This window comes from Alexandromys fortis, unplaced genomic scaffold, assembly GCF_014885135.2.
Source record: "Alexandromys fortis isolate MF-2015 unplaced genomic scaffold, M_Fortis_MF-2015_v1.1 scaffold_41, whole genome shotgun sequence".
NCBI lineage: Eukaryota > Metazoa > Chordata > Mammalia > Rodentia > Cricetidae > Alexandromys > Alexandromys fortis.
In genome coordinates this window covers 1385332-1404303 of record NW_026067923.1, presented here as the reverse complement: position 1 = coordinate 1404303, position 18972 = coordinate 1385332, and the positions used below count along the sequence as shown (strand labels likewise).

General features: G+C 46.4%; 1 protein-coding gene across 3 annotated transcripts in view; it reads right to left on the bottom strand.

Moving 5' to 3' along the window:
• Positions 1–1385: 1385 nt before the first annotated feature.
• Positions 1386–18972, bottom strand: part of Fndc3b (fibronectin type III domain containing 3B) — a 278725-nt gene continuing 261138 nt past the window's right edge. For all 3 annotated transcript variants that reach the window (XM_050142069.1, XM_050142070.1, XM_050142071.1), the window contains exons 23-26: positions 17890–18102; positions 9748–9914; positions 7691–7818; positions 1386–1828 (exon numbers count right to left, since the gene is read on the bottom strand). In XM_050142069.1, coding sequence (XP_049998026.1) covers positions 1517–1828; positions 7691–7818; positions 9748–9914; positions 17890–18102 — 820 coding nt within the window. In that variant the 3' untranslated portion in view covers positions 1386–1516. The remainder of the gene's footprint in view (positions 1829–7690; positions 7819–9747; positions 9915–17889; positions 18103–18972) is intronic.

The following is an 18972-nucleotide window of genomic DNA, read 5'->3' as shown; positions in this document are numbered from 1 at the left end:
AACTAACTATTGCACAATGCCCTCTTAAAGTTACTGCTATGGACCGATGTGGAAATCTACAATGCTCCATCACTGATAGGTGCATTTGGTTATGTGATTTCTTAGACAGGCAACTCATAGTGTTAAAATGATAAGGGATACAGAGTAGTAACACATTTAGGTTAAAGTACACAGTTTGACTTAAGTGAGCTACACAGTTAAGAACTGAGTGATGACAGATGGTCTGGGTGGCCTCAGCCGAAGGCACACATGTTCTGTATGTTCTCGTGTGGCACTACTCTGACAACAGCAAAATCCCAGCCCTGAACTCCATACACTGTGATTCTGTTTACAGATATAGACTGTGAATATAAATTACTAAACTGGAACACACAAAAAAAATTCAAAGGCTTGTGAAAGACTTCAGTGGAAACAGAATAGAAGCATACTGGAAAGCTTGACATAAGCTCACTGTGCTTGCTGGGCACACTGCACTCATTAGGCACACTGTGCTCACTGGGCACAAGGGGCTCACTGGGCACACTGCGCTCACGGGGCACACTGCGCTCACGGGGCACACTGCGCTCACGGGGCACACTGCGCTCACGGGGCACACTGCGCTCACTGGGCACACTGCGCTCACGGGGCACACTGCGCTCACTGGGCACACTGCGCTCACTGGGCACACTGCGCTCACGGGGCACACTGCGCTCACGGGGCACACTGCGCTCACGGGGCACACTGCGCTCACGGGGCACACTGCGCTCACTGGGCACACTGCGCTCACTGGGCACACTGCGCTCACGGGGCACACTGCGCTCACTGGGCACACTGCGCTCACGGGGCACACTGCGCTCACGGGGCACACTGCGCTCACGGGGCACACTGCGCTCACGGGGCACACTGCGCTCACGGGGCACACTGCGCTCACGGGGCACACTGCGCTCACGGGGCACACTGCGCTCACGGGGCACACTGCGCTCACGGGGCACACTGCGCTCACGGGGCACACTGCGCTCACGGGGCACACTGCGCTCACGGGGCACACTGCGCTCACGGGGCACACTGCGCTCACGGGGCACACTGCGCTCACGGGGCACACTGCGCTCACGGGGCACACTGCGCTCACGGGGCACACTGCGCTCACGGGGCACACTGCGCTCACGGGGCACACTGCGCTCACGGGGCACACTGCGCTCACGGGGCACACTGCGCTCACTGGGCACACTGCGCTCACGGGGCACACTGCGCTCACTGGGCACACTGCGCTCACGGGGCACACTGTCTCTTGGTGGCTGGTGCTTTCCTGCTGCTCTCCTCTTATTTATTTATTTATTTATTTATTTTTTAATCCAGTTTAACCTCTTCCTAGTTTTGCATCTCAAATAGGTGCAGCCAAACACCGACTGTTTCTCCTAGCTAAATCTGTAAAACAAGAGAAGTATATAAATCAAAGGACAACAAGGCTGAAAGGGAAGGCTCTGAGTAAATGTGTATTCAATGGGTGGTGCCCCACCCATACCTTTAGTCTGCAGGTCTACTTCATTAAGAAGTACTGTAATATAAAGGCAAATAAAATGGACAAGGTTGCGAAGCCAAGCACAATGAGGGCAGCAAACTGTTCATCAGTAGGCATCATGCCCTTCATTTTGGGATCGTCCATGCTCCCCATGTCTCCTGTAAGCATGACCTCACGTCGTTGTAACACAAAGGCCACAGAGGGGCTGAAAGCTCCACTGAGCTCCTGGGAGGTATCCACACAGCGGCGGCACGCGCACACACGGAACCTGTAGTCTGTGTTGTTCTGGAGGCCTGAGATCTGGAATGTGGCTTCTTCTCCCTTGTACACCTTCAGAAAAAGAAAAAGTTGTAGTTGAGCAAGTCAGAACGTTGTGGCTGCCACAGGAAATAGCTTGCACACCTGGAGCCTTATGGATACCTGTTCAGATAAACCCTTAACAACAGCAATGTTCTTATGAAATCACCCTGGGAACTTACCTGGAACAAAGTGCAATATAAAATCCAGTGACTTTTCCAGAAGTGGATGCAGCTAACGTGTTAAGTAATCCAGATACACAGAGCTACATTTCTATAGTGCAGACTGCTATTAGAAGAGGCTCAACACACAGCTCTGGCTGCCATCTCCAGACTCAACACCGCTTAAACCGAAGCAGTAACCGCTGATGCTGGTGAAAAAGCACCGCCTCTCTCTCTCTCTCTCTCTCTCTCTCTCTCTCTCTCTCTCTCTCTCTCTGACAACTGGCTGTCAGGCACATCTAATCTTCTGACATTGTGACGTGTTATCTATGAAGTTCACACATAAGAACTTTGTAGTCAAGTCACAAAGACAAAGCAAAACAAAAAACCACCTTCCCCAACTCTCTCATATTATTAAGAAAATTTGTGTGCTTGTGATGCATCTTATTCCTGGCTGTCATCTGCCCCTGGCTCACCTATCTTCAGCTCACACATGATGATGCAGCCCCAGTCACACATGAGACACAGCCCAGTCATGGTACCCCAGCCCAGGTAAGTACCACATTGCCTTCTAGCTCTGAATCTTCATTTGTCTGTGGTATAAATTCACACATACACACGCACACAGAGAGAGCCTACAGATCAGAGCAGAAGGCACATGTATCTCTGCACAGAAGAGCCGTCGACACACGTGAAAGGGTACAGAGTACCGTGGGTAGGAGATACCATTGGTGCCCCTGTAGTGCGGAGCGTGTGGGAACTAGGGAGGGTGGGAGCAGCAGGACAGGCTGGCACCAAGCCCTGGTGCTGGAAATGCATGGTCTTAATCTTTCCCATGGGTTATAGTAGACCTGCTTTGAGACCCAGTCTTTCTACTTTTTCAGTATTAGATCTAAGAAAAATTGAAAACTTCACTCTTTAGATCTACACAAAACAACATGATATCAAAGACAAAAGAAAAGAAAACAAACAAACAAACAAAAAAAAAAAACCAAACCCCCAAACCCAAATGTTCACAAAAAAGAAACGAATGCTATGTGCTTTGAAAATCTACTTCTTGGCAGTTTTGTGCTTGCCTATCTGAAGAGATTTTTTGATGCAGTTCAATATTAAAAAAAAAACTAATATTGAAGTTAGGTGTGGTACCACATGCCTTTAATTCTATCCATTCAGGAGGCAGAGGCAGGTGGGAGAATCTCTGTGAGTCTGAGGCCAGTCTGATGATCTACATAGCCAGTTCCAGACACCAGAGTTACATGGTGATAGGTTGTCACTAACTAACTAGCTAGCTAACTCACAAACCCACCAAACCAAACACAAACAAATACATGCAACTGATGGAGGGATTTCTTTTAGTAGTCTATGAGCAAAACCAGTCTGCTCTCTCCCATTAAGGACCTGGGATTCTGAGATATGTCCCGCCTCTTAGACCTTTAATGCAATCTTGGAGAGGTTGACTATTTCATAATCTTGAAACTCGGTTTTCTTAGAAATGATCACACTTTGAATCAGCCAAGCTAACAGGAGGCTGAGGAAGAGTCTTTTATGTGGTACCCATTCTTAGAAAATGTCAAGGAAACTATACATTAAAATTATATGAAAATTAATGGATTGCATTAGCTTTAGCAAATACAGATGGGGGGGGGCTGCAACTAAATCAAATTGGTAATGTTTGGCTAATGAGTGATTTAAGAAACCTGCACTAACTGACCCCTTCCTAGCTGACCCTGTATCTCCCCTGCTGGGAACATTAGAGGATCGCCTACAGCACCTGCAGCGATCAGCTGAAGGAAAGTGCAAAGACACTGACTTGGTGTGTGGGGCCTGTCTGTGGGCACCAACGCCAGCAGTTCTTATGAGTTGTCATAAAGTCGCTAGGGCCTCAGGCTGTGCCTATGCAGGGTAATTTCCCAAGGGACCCCGAGACGCCACACAGGTGGCACTGGCTGGTCATGCCTCATATCCCTTTGCTCTGACAGGACCCTCATTATGGGCCTCTTCTCCTGCCTCAACTCAATTTAGGAGGTGACACTCCATTTAAGATTTTCTTATTGAAGTCACCAATCATAATATTGTAAAAGTAAGGCTAGATGTGGAATATTTATTTTTTATAAAGTTATTTTTGTTCTTGATTTGGTGCCATATTTTAAACTCATTTTGAAGTGTTTCCTCTGAACAGGGGGCATGAAGTAGCCCACAGACAAACAACTGAAATGAGGAATGCAAGAGTTTTACTTCCGATTAACAAGCTGCATGGCTGAAATCCCTTAAGCGGCAGCTTCTGGAGAGGGGCGCCGAGGGTGGACTGCTGGGTTTGCTCGAATGCTGCCTTTCCCTCATGGTTTGGCCACACGTTTCCCTGTCACGAGTGGACCGACGTGAGTCACACTGGAACAGTCCAAGTTGCTGGGTTAGTAACGGAGGCTTAGCAAAATGAACTAATTCTCCCAAATCCTAGGACCATGGGAGGCAGGCGTGTCCTCAGACATCCTGACTCAAGAGGGAGCCTGCTATCCTGTGACCTCTCCTGGGAGGGACGGGGGTGGCTGAGCACCTAAGCTGCTCAGCAGACAGGCACAGCAAGGGTGCTGGGTGTCCACTGCAACCTGTCCGTGCACCCGTGTGAACTTCTTCTGCTGAGACACCTCCACAACACAAAGCAGCTAGAAGCTGCAACCTGGGCTCGGTACCTGCACTCAGGAGATCGAACAAATACAGATTATGGGACATTTCAAGTAGATGTTTATGCAAGCATTGTTCTAGTTTAGGGGAAGTGGTCTTTATGAGATATGAACATGAAACTGTAAACTTAAAAATTAGTAAAGTAAATGATAGCTTGGAAAGATTTCTACTTTGATCTATTTTGTTCTTGCTTTGGATTTGAAACATGGAAAACTTGAGGTGATTAAAACAGCTTTGCAGTTAAGTTATGTGTTCAAAGTCACTGAGACATGCTGGCTCTGGAATCTGCTTTAAAATGACTTTAAAATCAACAGAAGATGCTTCCTCACCAATCCCCTGGCGAGAACATGAAGGATCGGTATCTACCCCAGTGCTGTCAACATACAGAGACTGCCAACTCACCAAAGGTGGGCTCCACAGAATTTCTAATGCCTTGGAGGTTTCCCAACTGCGATGAATCTGAGCTATAATTAACAGGAAATGGTTTCTTGTAATTTGTCAACTCTCTCCTTATCTTCAATGCTTATATTCAGTATTTTTTGGTAAAGACTACTGACGTCTGAAGAGGGATCTGTATACTTCTGCCTCATTCTTTTGTGTGGTGTGCGAAAGTGAACTGCATGTATCTAGAGAAATCTTCACCCTTTCAAGAATGCTTTGCAGTAATGCCATGGAAAAAAGATACGATTCTTGAAAACCACTTTGAGCTTGGAATGTTTAAGTGGCCGAAAGACAGACATATACATGCAGTTGAATGTGGAGTGAAGTGCCAGAAAGGATTTGGTAGCTCGTTAAGGCATGCCTGTGTGTTGTCCTTAAAACAGGCTGCCTGCCACATCATGATGATAGCAAAGGGGAACTGAACCAAAGGGCGCTAGAACCAAAACAAACTCAAGACAGGAACAGCATCGGACCCGCCTGTCCAGTGGGGGATCAGCATCACTATTCTTCCTGTTACAAAGGAAACTCACCACTGCAGGTGTAAATTACCAGCTCCCTGGATCCTGCCTCTTCCGTGCACGCAGGATGCACTTGCCGAGTGCCCGAGTATGTGCCAGATCAGAAAACAAATTCAATCAGCGAGCGCTCCTATTAGCGGGTGGTATGATTAGCGCTGTAATGGGGTCTATGCAGTGCAGCATGAGGGTCCTGGCTTGGCTGGGCTGCTGCGCAGGAACAATTACATCCCATCTGCTTTGGCTTTGCTGCTATGAATTCAAAGCCTGCTTGTCTATTAACCCACACATTATACAAATGGCCTTCATTCCCTCTCCTTTCCTCAGAACACCACAGCAAGAGAATGGTTACTGAATCGGGAAAGGAAAGGAAAAGAAAAACAACGAAATTCCCAGACCCAGTACTAACAGTCCCTGATGAGCTGTGTCAGCTGAGGTTTCTCATGTCACAACTGCCCTTATTCACTTCTTGGTAAACGTAGGAACTATGTGGGCATCTCTACTGACGGAAGCGGTCCTGAAATGCCACATTCTTGATAATCAATAACCGTTATAGCATTGATGGTAAGAGAATATTCTATGGTAAATACATGACTACACATCACATCAGGACTTAACACTGAACGGTGGCCTGAGAAAGGCTAACCTGATCAAATCTAAATTCCTGCAGTGATTAGTCTTCACTCTGACGACGGTGGATGCGCAGAAACTGAGCACACAGTGCTGCCCTTCCTCTGCCAAGCAGCACCCAGTGTGCACTGAGAACAGAACGTTTTTTCCAAGAATACGTGGAAATGCACGGTACATGGAACAAAAGGTTTTAAAACCATAGCAGCGAATATGTGATGAGAAACGAACTGCTGTTCAGTGTCAAACAAGAGCGAGATGGCCAAGGCTTAACTAGAGCGAGCTGGAGAGAACTCCTTTCTGCTAAACTGAGCAATGGCACGTGTGACCTGAACGGTCCTGAGATGGCAACAGGATGAGAAGGGAACAGGAAGGTGAAGAGAAGCCCAGGGCTTTGTTCCCTTGTGAGGGGTATGATGGAGGTCTTGGTGACGTCATCGGCTCAGAGGAATCAATACTGGTAGATGTCAGGCTAAAGATAAAGCTTGTGCAAGGTGTGGTTAAAATATTCAGCCTATCTGATACTCATAGTAACAAAATGTATCAACATGTCCAATAACTTCTTTGACAAGTATTTTAAAAATTTTGTTTACAAGTATTTTAAAAATTATCACATAAAACAGCAGCAAGCACTCTAAGTGACATGCTGAATCAGATTTTCCTCTCGTGTGTGCATTTGAAGACTCAAAGGCTAAAAGCAGCAGCCTTTATAAACAACGCCAGCACTTCCCAGGACAGGCAACACTGATCTTCACCTTATGAGTTCAATACAAATGGATTATGGAGAGTGCCAAGTGAAGATGGATCTTACTTCCCTGATGGAATAAACAATCATATCCCAGTTCCACCCAAGCAGTCTATCTTCCAGGGGGCTGAACTCAGTACAGTCAGTGACCCAATAAGGCATTATTCTGTAAGGTATTAAGGATCACGAGGTATGAGAAACAGTAAAACCAAATTCATGTTTTCTGTTGAATAGGTTTGACTGTGATCTATTTACTCTGACACAACACATGGCCATGTCACCCGGAGCCATCTCGAATCAGAATCTGATGGATATGCATATTAAAGGCTGACAAAAATCAGCCCAGAGCGTGAGTCAGGTCGCCCCCTCACCCTTTCACCGTCACTTCTTAACAGGCAGAGAGGACCCGGAATTTGAAGGGTAGGTTAAGATGCCTTCCTCTCTGGGGCCACTTCAGCTTCCAATCACACGAAAACTGTGCAGATTTTACGCTGCTAAACAAACACACCCCTTGAATCCCCTCAAGTTTATGCCCGGGGAACTAGGAAGACAGGAAGACCACCACAGATAGGGGAGGAAATGTAAACAATATAAGCCCGTCTCAGGCCGTCCAACCACCGACTCCTAACAAACCCGCAGCTCCCTGCATCAATCAGGGCTGTGCTCAGGGCTCGCAGCCAGCCTGACGCAGAAGAATGGCGCATGCACGGACGCTGGGCCTTACCTGTTTGTACTCAGATTCTCTTCCGACCAGTACCTGCAGGATGTAGTTAACAGGATCACCTTTCATCGGTGGTACCGTCTCCCATAAGATTTCACATGAGTTTCCTTCTAATTGTGTCACTCGAGGTGCTGCAATACAAAACCACACACCCAAGTCAAAACTCAGTCTCAGCCTGGGAGAATGCGACGTGCTTGTGTCCACCCTGAGAGGGAGCTTTATTGTTCAGCTTCCTGCTAACCCTGCTAGGTAACCCTCACGAAAGGGAGGTTACTCCAGGACCAGGAGGCCCGTTCTCGGCACATCTTCTCACTAGCTCATTAACGAGTTGCTGGCCTGGGTCTCAGTTCACTTATTTATCCATCTATCTATTGATCTACCTATCATCCATCTATCTATCCATCCATCTACCTACCTATCATCCATCTATCCATCCATCTACCTACCTATCATCTATCTATCTATCTATCTATCTATCTATCTATCTATCTATCTACCTATCTACCTATCATCTATCTATCCATACATCCACCTACCTATCATCCATCCATCTACCTATCATCCACCCATCTACCCTCTCCCATCCCCCTCCCTCCCATGGCTGTTGATCACCTTCACAAGGTTTATAGCACTTTTCATGTGCCAGGTACTTTAGGGATGTGGAAATAAAGTATATATAAAGGGCACATGACACAGAGAAGTGGCCAAGGTGCCTGTGGGGCGGGGAGCAGGTTGAAGGCACATGTCATGAAGCAATCCTGGAAGTAGTTACAACAAACCTGGCAGAGCCTAAGCCAGACAGTGATCCAGGTTCTGATAGCCCCTCCTTCCTGTAACCGACTACGTTCCGGATGTAGGGGCCTCAACTCCTTCATATGGAAGCCATCCTAGGGGCATATACAGAGGGACTGCCTCCAAAGTCAGTACCCCACCCTGCAGCACACACCACCAGCAGGGCACTGGACAATGGCGGGCTGGAACAATGCTGCTTTGTCTAAGGAGACGTTCCAGGGACCTGTGTGAGAACGTGACGTCTGGTGATGGGGACAAGGCTCTTGTCACCACCAGCCCTCCCATGCAAGTCTGGCACTGACTCATCCACAATTCTGTGACTAGGGACATGGCAGACTTGGAGCCTCGGCCCAGCAGGAGTGTCTCTATCTACCCTCCTTGAGAAAGATGAGAGATTTAGATATTTGCTGTCTTGGCGCTTCTGCAGGACCTGATTCCTCCAAGGGAAAACCTCTGGAGAAACACTGATGGTCACTGCCATAGGTTTTCAACAGTGCCCTCTATGGAGAGGTTATGTGCCCACAGGAAGTGCCGGTGTTGCCCGAATCAGGTTCTAATTTCCAGGCACCAAAACCACCCAGAGATGAATGCCAACCTGTAAAGAAAAGTATTCTCTGTCCCCGCTTATTTAGACAGAAGGGGTAAGTATTCTGGAAACTCATTCAGCCAACAGCTTTGGGGGTTACTGGACTTAAGGGCGTGGCCTTCAGTCTGTGGACATGATCACTTTTAAGAGAGAGGAGGGGCTCACTCGCTTTCTTGGGTGGTGGTTGGGGACCTGATCACAGTTCCCACCACCCACAGAGCAGGCCACCACGGCGATTCTCTACCTTGTTGTTCGTGAGTGTTCCCAAATAAACACTCAACACCCTCCTTTATCTCGTGAATCCACTTACACATGTTAGTACTAACCTCTGAATGTCTTTGGGAAAGGAGGCAATCAGTCTTAAGCCACCTCTCACTCACTAACACAAAAGCTGTCATTCACATCAGCTCCCTGCCTGTTATGTTTGGAAATTAGGATATCTTTATATATTACACTACTATATTATTTGCAATAAACATGCATAGAGAATACAGTAGACTGTCCATGTAGGCATTTACTCCAGATAACCTACCACACAGCTTTTTTTCTTTTTGAGAAATTCTGATTTCATCTTGTTATTAGAGAGATTCAGAATGCATTTATGGTCAGACCTGAACTTCGCAGGTGTGACGTCAGTGCATCCTTCCCCTCCCAGCACAGTGTGGGGTCTACTTCCACACACCTTTGAGGGTGGGAGGGACACTTTTGGTTGTGCTGAAGGTGTAAGTTTCTGAGAAAGGTCCCTCCCCTGCCTCGCTCGCTGCCTGGATTCTGAAGGAGTAGCAGGTGGACTCCGTCAGTCTCTGGACCTTGTAGGTGTGGCTGGGTCCTCTGTAGATGGAAACAAACCTGGACAGAAAGAGGAGCAGATCCATTAGTCACCCGAGTTCCTTGTGGTGATAAATTCTGAGGCAGACTCATGGAAAGATCAGGGCTAGCTTGATAAATGCCTCCCACCACCTAAAGGGACCGGTTGCTATGTAATGGTTCAGTTCAATGTTCAAGGAATGCTTGTATAAAAGAAAACACACGGTAAAGCACACGCGAAGAGCAGAACCAAGTTCCAGAAACATCAGTCATGCATGTTTTTATTTACTAACAAAATCAGAATTTTCAAGTGTTTCATTGTGGTTAGTGGTAACCCACGTATTATTTACTTGGCAATGAAGTTACTGTTCAATGGTCACTTGATAAATAAGAGGTCTATTTACTCAGATTTTTCAAATAACAGAAGTTTAAATCCTTTAAATGCTGATCTTTATTTATACAAGACCTCACAAAGCCCTTTCCCAAGCTGGCAAAAAGACATCTATGATTATGTATCTTGGAGAAAATACACAAAAGACAGAAAGGACTGTGTTCAGAATTATCACCGGGGTAAATGAAGTAACATATAAAATGGCACAGGCCAGCTGGGCAGTTTTTGCTGGCAGATTCTGGTTTCTTCTACCATTTGGTCTGAAACTATTTTATATTTCTGCTAAATTAAAATACTTTTAAAAATCGTAATTTACTATTTGCGTGTGTGACCGAAGCACACTCCTTAATTCTGTACCGACGGCTCTCAAGCTCTTCTCTATGCAGGTCCACCTTCCGACCGAGCCGTCTTCCTGCTCTTATTATTACTATGCAATGTAATTACGTAGTGTGAATTAGAAAACAATCCTTGTACTTTAGGTATTTTCTCAGCATATCTTGAAAACTAAACTCCTCCCCCTGTGAAACTGGACTACCTAGATCTATAAATTGACTTTTATCACCTAATAACTGTATGATTCTGAAAAAACAATGCAATTTTTCCAAAAGATCTCCAGTACCTAAATATCACTGGCCCAGGAACACCCTGAGAACCAACACTGAGCAACTCCAGACTCAGGGGCTTTGCTCACACAGGCCATGCTTGGCTACTGGTACCCAGAGCTCCCTCAGCAGTCAAGGACACCCCCACTGTCTTCAGAAACGACTGTAAGGCACTAAGTGACACAATCATCATTCAAAATGGTTGACCTGAGCTTGTTGGGCTCAGGGAAAAGAATTCTTACAATTATTTAGCAGTCATTCTTAGCAGCCTGATGTGTGCTGGGCTTTGGGGTTGAATGAGAACCACCCTGAGGTGCTGGCCCTATGTGGGGCAGGAAGTTCTAGAGGGCAGTAGCAACTTGGTTCTGTGTGAAATAGTCCTAGGTGGGAGGGTGAGGTGGATCCACGGACAGACCGAACAACCTGAAGTTACAAACCCTGTTAACCAATACTCAGTGTATCCCATCCAGGCACGCACCAGCCTTTGAAATGGAGTTCCGGAGCCCTGGCAGGTTCACTTACTGCTCTGCATGTTTTAATCAGGGGGAAGTGTTTTTTATTGAAGGCTGAGCCCAGGCTGAAACCCACAGATAACCATGGCAACCTACTTAGCACACTGAACACATTACTGCCTTAATGAAGACACCCCAGCTAATGCAGAGGCAAATGGCTACTTATTAACTCAGCTTCACCTGGGCCAGAATCGCCAGCGGGAGTAATTGCCCTTAATTGTATCACAAATGGAAGTCACGGTCTCAGAAGCGACACTGTTAAATCTCCATTATGGTGACCTGCAAGCTCAGTGTTTGTCTGTAGAACTGTTTCCAGCCCTGCCACACTCCAAGGATGGTATTTCCTTTAGAAAAGACGTTTGACACACATTTGTGCCAAGGTCTAATCACATACCTAGATAGAAGCACTTGCAGTCTCTACGAAACTCACTGAAGCAAGTCCAGTAATCTGACTTCATACTATAATCCAAATTGAATAAGTAGAACACATATAATTCTCAAAACCATTGAAACTTGCTGACTCTAGACTATTTGGTCCATTCTTGTATTGCTCATGCACTTAACTGGTACTCCGACTTATTAAAAAGCATCGCAGGAAGGGCTAATAGTAATGGCAGATTGACAAATGTGTCATTAATGCACGTCCTTAGGTTCAGAGACAGCGTTACCCACGTTTGTGAGAAAGGCTGAATTAGTTAGGGTAGAGAAAGTGACTGCAGGGTGAGGATGGTTGGAAGCCATTAACCTGGGGTGCTAACTGCTGGTGCTGTAATGTTGAAGCATCGTGCCTGTAGTGAAGGCAGAATCAGGGAGCCTCAAGAGGCCAACCTGGGACCATCAGTCCCCCTGGGAGGGCAAGCTGGGTCTCGGCAGCCTATAGCTCCCAGTGGGAGGAGCCAGGAATGCCCGGAAAGCAGGCTGCTCTTCCTTTATAACTCCACACCCAAATTTTTTAAAGATTTGTTTTACGTGCATTGGTGTTTTGCCTGCATTTATGTCTGTATAGACATTGATAGATTCAAAAAAGCAATCCATTGGCACTCATAGCAAGCCCCTCTCCCATTCATTTGCATTCATAGAAAGCACCCTCCCCCAACTTTAAGGTTCTTCTGAGATACTCGACACCCCCAGTTTTCTATGTGGGTTCCCAATACATGGAATGAGTCTTGCTGCTGAGGACACGGGGCCCAGAGCTTTCCAGATGTCTGTCCACTTCTGCTGCAGTGGTCTTGCTTCAGTGGAGGAAACTGCAATTGATTTTCCTTCTATTTATTTATAAAGTAATTCAGAGGTAAAATGCATTATCTGGATTTGACTTTGGATCCAATCAGATCTCAAATAGTTCCTTTACCACTTTTCTGCCCTGATTGGTCCAAGGCATTTGGCTTGAAGTTGAGCAAGTTAGCAAAAAATTTTTATTTTTTAGGATGAATCTTTATGATTTTACCCTAAAAACTAAAATGTCTCTAAATATTTTTCCTCTATTAATTAAGAACTGGAGTGCCAGGCATCACTATGTGTACTTCGTAGCCTGGAAATCGCAGGCAAAAACCAGTCGAGGCATACGTCTCTGCTCATCTGAAAAGTCAGGAACAGGTCTAGGGTTAGGACAGAGGTCTGATGGTGGGTGTCGAGGACTGCAGCTGCTACTTGGGGTTGCAGGAAAGAGACACAAGCCATTTCCCGCGGAGGATGATCATATGGACCGTAAGTGCGGCGGAAAGGAATGGGGAGCACACGGGCTGGTTAGACACAAGCCATTTCCCACGGAGGATGATCATGTGGACCGGAAGTGCAGGGTGGGGGGGGGGGGAGGAGGAATGAGGAGCACATGGGCTGGTTAGACACAAGCCATTTACCGTGGAGGATGATCATGTGGACCAGAAATGCGGGGGAAAGGAATGAGGAGCACACGGGCTGGGTAGACACAAGCCATTTCCCGCAGAGGATGATCATATGGACCGGAAGTGCAGAGGGAGGGGAAGGAATGGGAAGCACAGGGCTGGCTCTGAATCTCCCAGCAGTCATTTATAACAGCACTGCAGTTTGAGAATGGAGCCAGAGTCGGGTCTGTAGCAAAGACTACTGAGTCGGGTCGCTCACGCTCTCTAGTCCCTTTCATTATATCCCTACAGCGTATTCTTCTGGAGTTTAAAGAAACCTTGAAGATGCAGGGTTTTTTTTGTTTGTTTGTTTTTGTTTTGTTTTTGGTAACAGTCAGTAGCTACTGACACTGGAAGCATCCCATAGTTCCATAGTCCCTGGCTGTCAGGGAAGTGTCACAGTTACAGATCCTGATGGGGAGAGCAAGTCGTGACTATTCATTCCACTAGATGCCTCTCCCCTGTCTAATCTCCCTGGAGCCTCACGTTGAAAAACACTGGCTGTCTGAACAAAACCCGAGCAGCAGATTAACCGTAAACACATTCCTGGAATTTATAGCCCTCCTGTTGCAGTCCTGGGCACAATTACCAAGAGCATGGTCCGATGAATTTGGGCTCAACACCAGCTCCAATTCCATTAGACCAGGCACCATTTCATTTCATAAACACAGACAAACGCATCTTCCGAAGTGTCAGGACAGTGCTATGACCTCAGCCTACGAGCTGAAGCTGCTACTCTAGCAAGTGCATCAGGGAAACTTGGCTTTATGAGAATATTTGCTCAGCGTGTGTATTTTTCTCATGTAACATGGAAACCAGAACCATTCAGATTTTCTATGCTGGATCTGTTAAGAATAATAGACCTAATCACCGCAAGGCCAAACTAATCTAATTTTTGCTTTTCTGTTGAAATTAAAATCTCTTGTACTGTCTGTTCACTGTTTAATGCTAATTCATTTTCTCAGCAAGATCAGCTCTTCCAAATCTGCCACATACCTCATGAGGCCGAGCACACGATGGTAACTCAAGAAAACATTCTGCTAGTTGAATAACCATAATCAAACACTAGGCATAAACTTAGCCCTCTAGAGAGAAGCATGACTGCAATGCTTCTCCATGAGCATGGCCCTGAAGTCTCAGGAACTCAGTCAGCTGGGTTGTAAGAATTCTTGATATAGTTACCCTGAGAGGCAAAGCTTTGGGCCATGCTGGCTTGTTCATTTCCTTCTGTTTGTAGGAAAGGAGCTCAAATGGGGAGGGAAAGAGGGAGGGAGGAAGGGAGGGAGGGAGGGAGAGGGAAGGAAGGAGAGAGGGAGAGAGGGAGGGAGGGAGAGGGAGGGGGATATACTAGCATATTTCACTTCTTAGTCAGAGAACTAAATGTAAACAAAGCTCCTACTGCTTGGCATGTTCTTTGCATGTTCTTGATACACAGAATTTTCCTTCAGAAAGCTTAAAATATATATATTTGAATCCCTGGGTCATCTCGTGCACATGTGTGTGTGTATCAGTACAGGTGTGTGGGTGGGCACATGTGGAGGCCAGAAGTCAACATTGGTGTTGTCCTCAGGGTAGCTGTCAACCTCTCTTTGCCACAGGGCCTGCCACTTGGACCCGAGAAGGCTAGATTTGCTGGATAGTGAGCTCTTCGGATCCTCATGCCTCCACCACCCCAGTATTGCATAAAATCAAGTGTGGTGTGCATGCCTATAATCTCAGCTCATGGAAGATTGAGACAGGAACATCAAAAGTGTAGGCTCATCCTGGCTACACAGTGAATTGAAAATCAGCCTGGGATACATGGAACCATCTCGAAGAGAGAGAGGAAAGGAGGGAGAGAGGGAGGGAGGAAGGAAGGAAGGACAGACATTAAGCTAACAGAACTGTGACATATTCAAGTCCAGCGTTTTGTCCTTGATGCTGAGTCAAGAGCTGGCATTAAAGGCTTGGACCATTCACAAGCATTCACTTTCAGACACTAAGGAAGGTCATCTTCAAACTGAAGTCAGGCTGTCCTCATCCTGTTAAATCCCAGGAAAACGATTCCACAAATAGAATAAGAATGTATTATGCCCAGGACTCACATCACTTTAATAACTTTCTGAGAGCACTGACAAATTTAATTTAGAAAGGATAAATGTGGACTCCAGCTCATAAAATTAAGAAAAATATCATTCCTAATGGTCAAATTTCTTAAATTACCAGTTCTGTTTAGGCAAATGATTTATTTGATGAACAAGGCAAGCCTCAGCATCTCTCTGCCTCCTTCCTTCCCCCACCTCTTCTGTCAAAGGAGCAAGCATGCACTGACTCCTAGATTCTGCAGTCTTGTCTGTTTGCCGTATGGAGGTGTCTCATGCGAGCCACACTCATCTGTAGATGCTTCTACAGTGTTTGCTCTGTGCCGAGGAGCCACTGTTAACCACCATCTGCACAGTCTCCACAAAGTGGAGTGGCTGTCCACTCCTTGGGTGGCTGTCCCACCAGGGCAGAACTACAGAAGAAAAGGGAGTCTCCCTGCTTCCCAGGTTCTCCAGGTTTATGGAGCAGTACAGCACAGGCTCCAGCCCTTCTGTGCTATGTTTTTGGAGAACTACACAATATCCCCCAAAAGGTTCTTTCTATTGTCAACAGATGCAAAGGCCTGGAAGAAAAAACGTTAAGATTTGGAAATATCCCTTAATACTGACTCTCACACATATCATGACTTCTGTTAGTTCAGAATGCTTGATTTTGCTAGTCCTCTGTGGCTGAGAACTTCTTTCAAGGTAGAATAATGACCCATTAAAAACAGATCCAAAGAAACATATTCAACAGGATGAATGCTTTTGCATATAAAAGATAATTTCGATCTCCAGTGAACTTATCAAATCAGGCTCACTGTCCCTGTGCTTTGGTGCTGGTAATGCCTCCAGCAGGACAATGGCTGCTTTATTTTCTTTCCACCTGATCTTCCTGGGAAGGCAAGCCAAGTTCAAATGTGTGGTCTGTGTGTACATGGTCCAAACTCTCAGAACGTTTTTCCCCATGGCACTAAATTCTAGGGTTTTCCATGAGCTAATGATATGTACTTGTACATTCTCCCTTCCTCTTCCCCTCTTTCTATGAATATTGTATTTATTTCCATTCGGATGTCAACAAGACAGCTGTAACTCTCTCCCGGTTTTTGTTTGTTTCTTTTGATGCTCCCACCCTCTGGTAGAGCTAACTGTGCTGAAGGCCAAGACCTCGCTTTCAGTCTCCACACCAGTTCCTACACCCTATCTTCTGTTCGCATGTCTCCAGCGACCCTGGGACATTGCCAGTGGATAGGAAGGCTGTGTGAGGACATTCAGAACAGAACAGGAAGGCCTAAAGAGGCACTGTGGTCTCTGGAACTTTACCACATCTTTACACGTTTCTTTCTTCTTAGCAGACATGGTCTCTACTTCTGCCAAATTCTAAGAAGTTGGCAGAAGCATAGGGGTGCTTTTCCCAGACTCCCACTGGCACCTTGCACAGTAGACACACAGAACAGTATTTGCCCGGATTTCTTAGGGTTTCTTTGGCCTTTGCTTGATTGCTTTTCCTCAGCTAAGCACCCACTCACTGCCTATCCCATTGTCGCTGGCCCTGACATTATTTCCACAAAACCCAGGGTATGGCTACTTCTCCGGATCTTGGTTTTCATTTAAGGTCAACAGAGCTCCACGGCAGTAAACTCAGTCTAATCTCCTGACTGCAGAGCAGTGGGCCAAGAATGTATGGGAGAGGAAACCCCATGCACTGGAACAGAATGTGGTCCTATAGACAGCGATACAACAGGGACAACCTCTTCCATGCTTCCAGGACCATCCAGTCTAACTCAGGAGCGTCCAACCTGCGGCATACGTATGCACCATGGCAGCTGTGAATGTGGACCAACACATCTGTATACTAACATTGTGTCATACTGTCGACAAGTTCAACACAGCTAATAGTTCATCACTGCTTTGGTTTTATGATAGTCCTCCCTTCTGCCTGATTCTGATCAGAACCTTTGCTAGTAGAACATTCTGTGACCACTAACTTCTGTCTTCTGATTGGCCATTTTCTGAGGAGATAAAGCTACCTTAAGTAAGCACCATGTGAAAGCCTGAATTTGATTTCAACATCTCCAAGTGTCCTCTGGGCAGGAAGTCTTAGAAGAAACAAATCTCTTATTTGCTCTGGTTAATTTGATATCACAGCACCCATAGTTGCAGAGTACATCCCCCATCTGTACATTACCCACAGCGATTCCAGATTGGTAAACATGTTTGTCCCGATGGTTACTGAATATTTAAAGAGGTACTATTTCTCCCAGGTCCCATTTTCCTCGGCACTTATGACTAATAAATGTTATTAGACAGTGGGGCTTGAATCTGACAATTTTCTCTTTTGATAATTTCTCTCCATCATCGGCCCTTATAAAGGGATAAACATGCATCTGTTGTCACGTCGGGCGATGGGGATGTTTAAAACGCATAAGAACTCCAGAGGGAGAACAGGGTATACTGCTGAGTAACATGCAAGAGCCTTCTGTAAACAAGGAGGAGGGGCTTCAGAGGACCACGAGTATGAGGCGAACAGCAAAGTTGGACGTGCCAGGAATGCACGCGCCCCGCTCACCTCTTGCTCCGGTCCTCCAGCTGCAGCGTGTACACCAGGTCACCAGCGGCATGCGTCCTGGAGTTACTGTCTCCCCACTTGAGCTTCAGGCTCTGAGGACCAGATGCAGCACACTCCAGTCTAGGAGGCAAGGGTGGCAATGGCCGAGTTTTTGCTTTAATGAAATGACTAAATGGTCCGACTCCAATCTCATTGACGGCCTGAATTCTGATCCTAGAGGTGGGGAAATAAAAAGACAATGAAAGCTTAGGAAGTGGAATTTCCTTCATTCACAACGAACATTTGCTGTCCCTAAAGCAAGGCTGTGGGAGACCAGTTAGAGTAAACCCTGGGCAGCGAGGAGAGGCTGTGTGCTCTGCTTCTAAACATAGCAAACAGCGCATTAGCAAATCCCTCAGGATTTTACCTGGAGAAAAGCAGGCTGTGAAGGATTCCTACAGACAAGGTCTTATACTGTGGTCTAGCCACCGACGGTTAGACTACACATAAAGAATTCATTAAAAGGGGAACACATTCCCGATAGCCCTTTAACAGGACAGCTGGCCTCTCCCCTTAGCCAGAGTCAAGAGGCCACCTCTGGTAGTAGCGGGGTACCACTTAGGTGTACAGAGCTCTTAGCTGGATGCTTGCTGTGTGCAGTAAGGATGTGTCAATCCTGCCAGAACTTAAAAACCAGCAGAGGTAAATGTGTGCCCGAGACCTCCCATGGTGCAGATACTATCCCCATTTCCGGTCCCTCTGCTTCACCACTTTCTGATTAGCTAGCTCTCCACAGCCACCAAACAACACGTCGCTGGCATTGTGCTCCCCACTTCAGACCTCTTTACACTGTGTGCTACTGCAGACGGCCCTACCAGACCACACCACGGTATGTCTCCTTTACTGCTCTGAGCCTCCTCTCTTTTCTAGGTAATACAAGCGTTTACTAAAGTTTCACGTTAGTAACAGAATTCTCAACCTCATATCTTCATAGTGTCACCCATGGTAAGCACACTTAGGTCTGTGGCTTTGAGTTTCTTCCTGAATCCTTACAGCCCCTCCAATCAGACCCTCTCTCCAGATTCCTTGCTAGGTTCCCAGGAA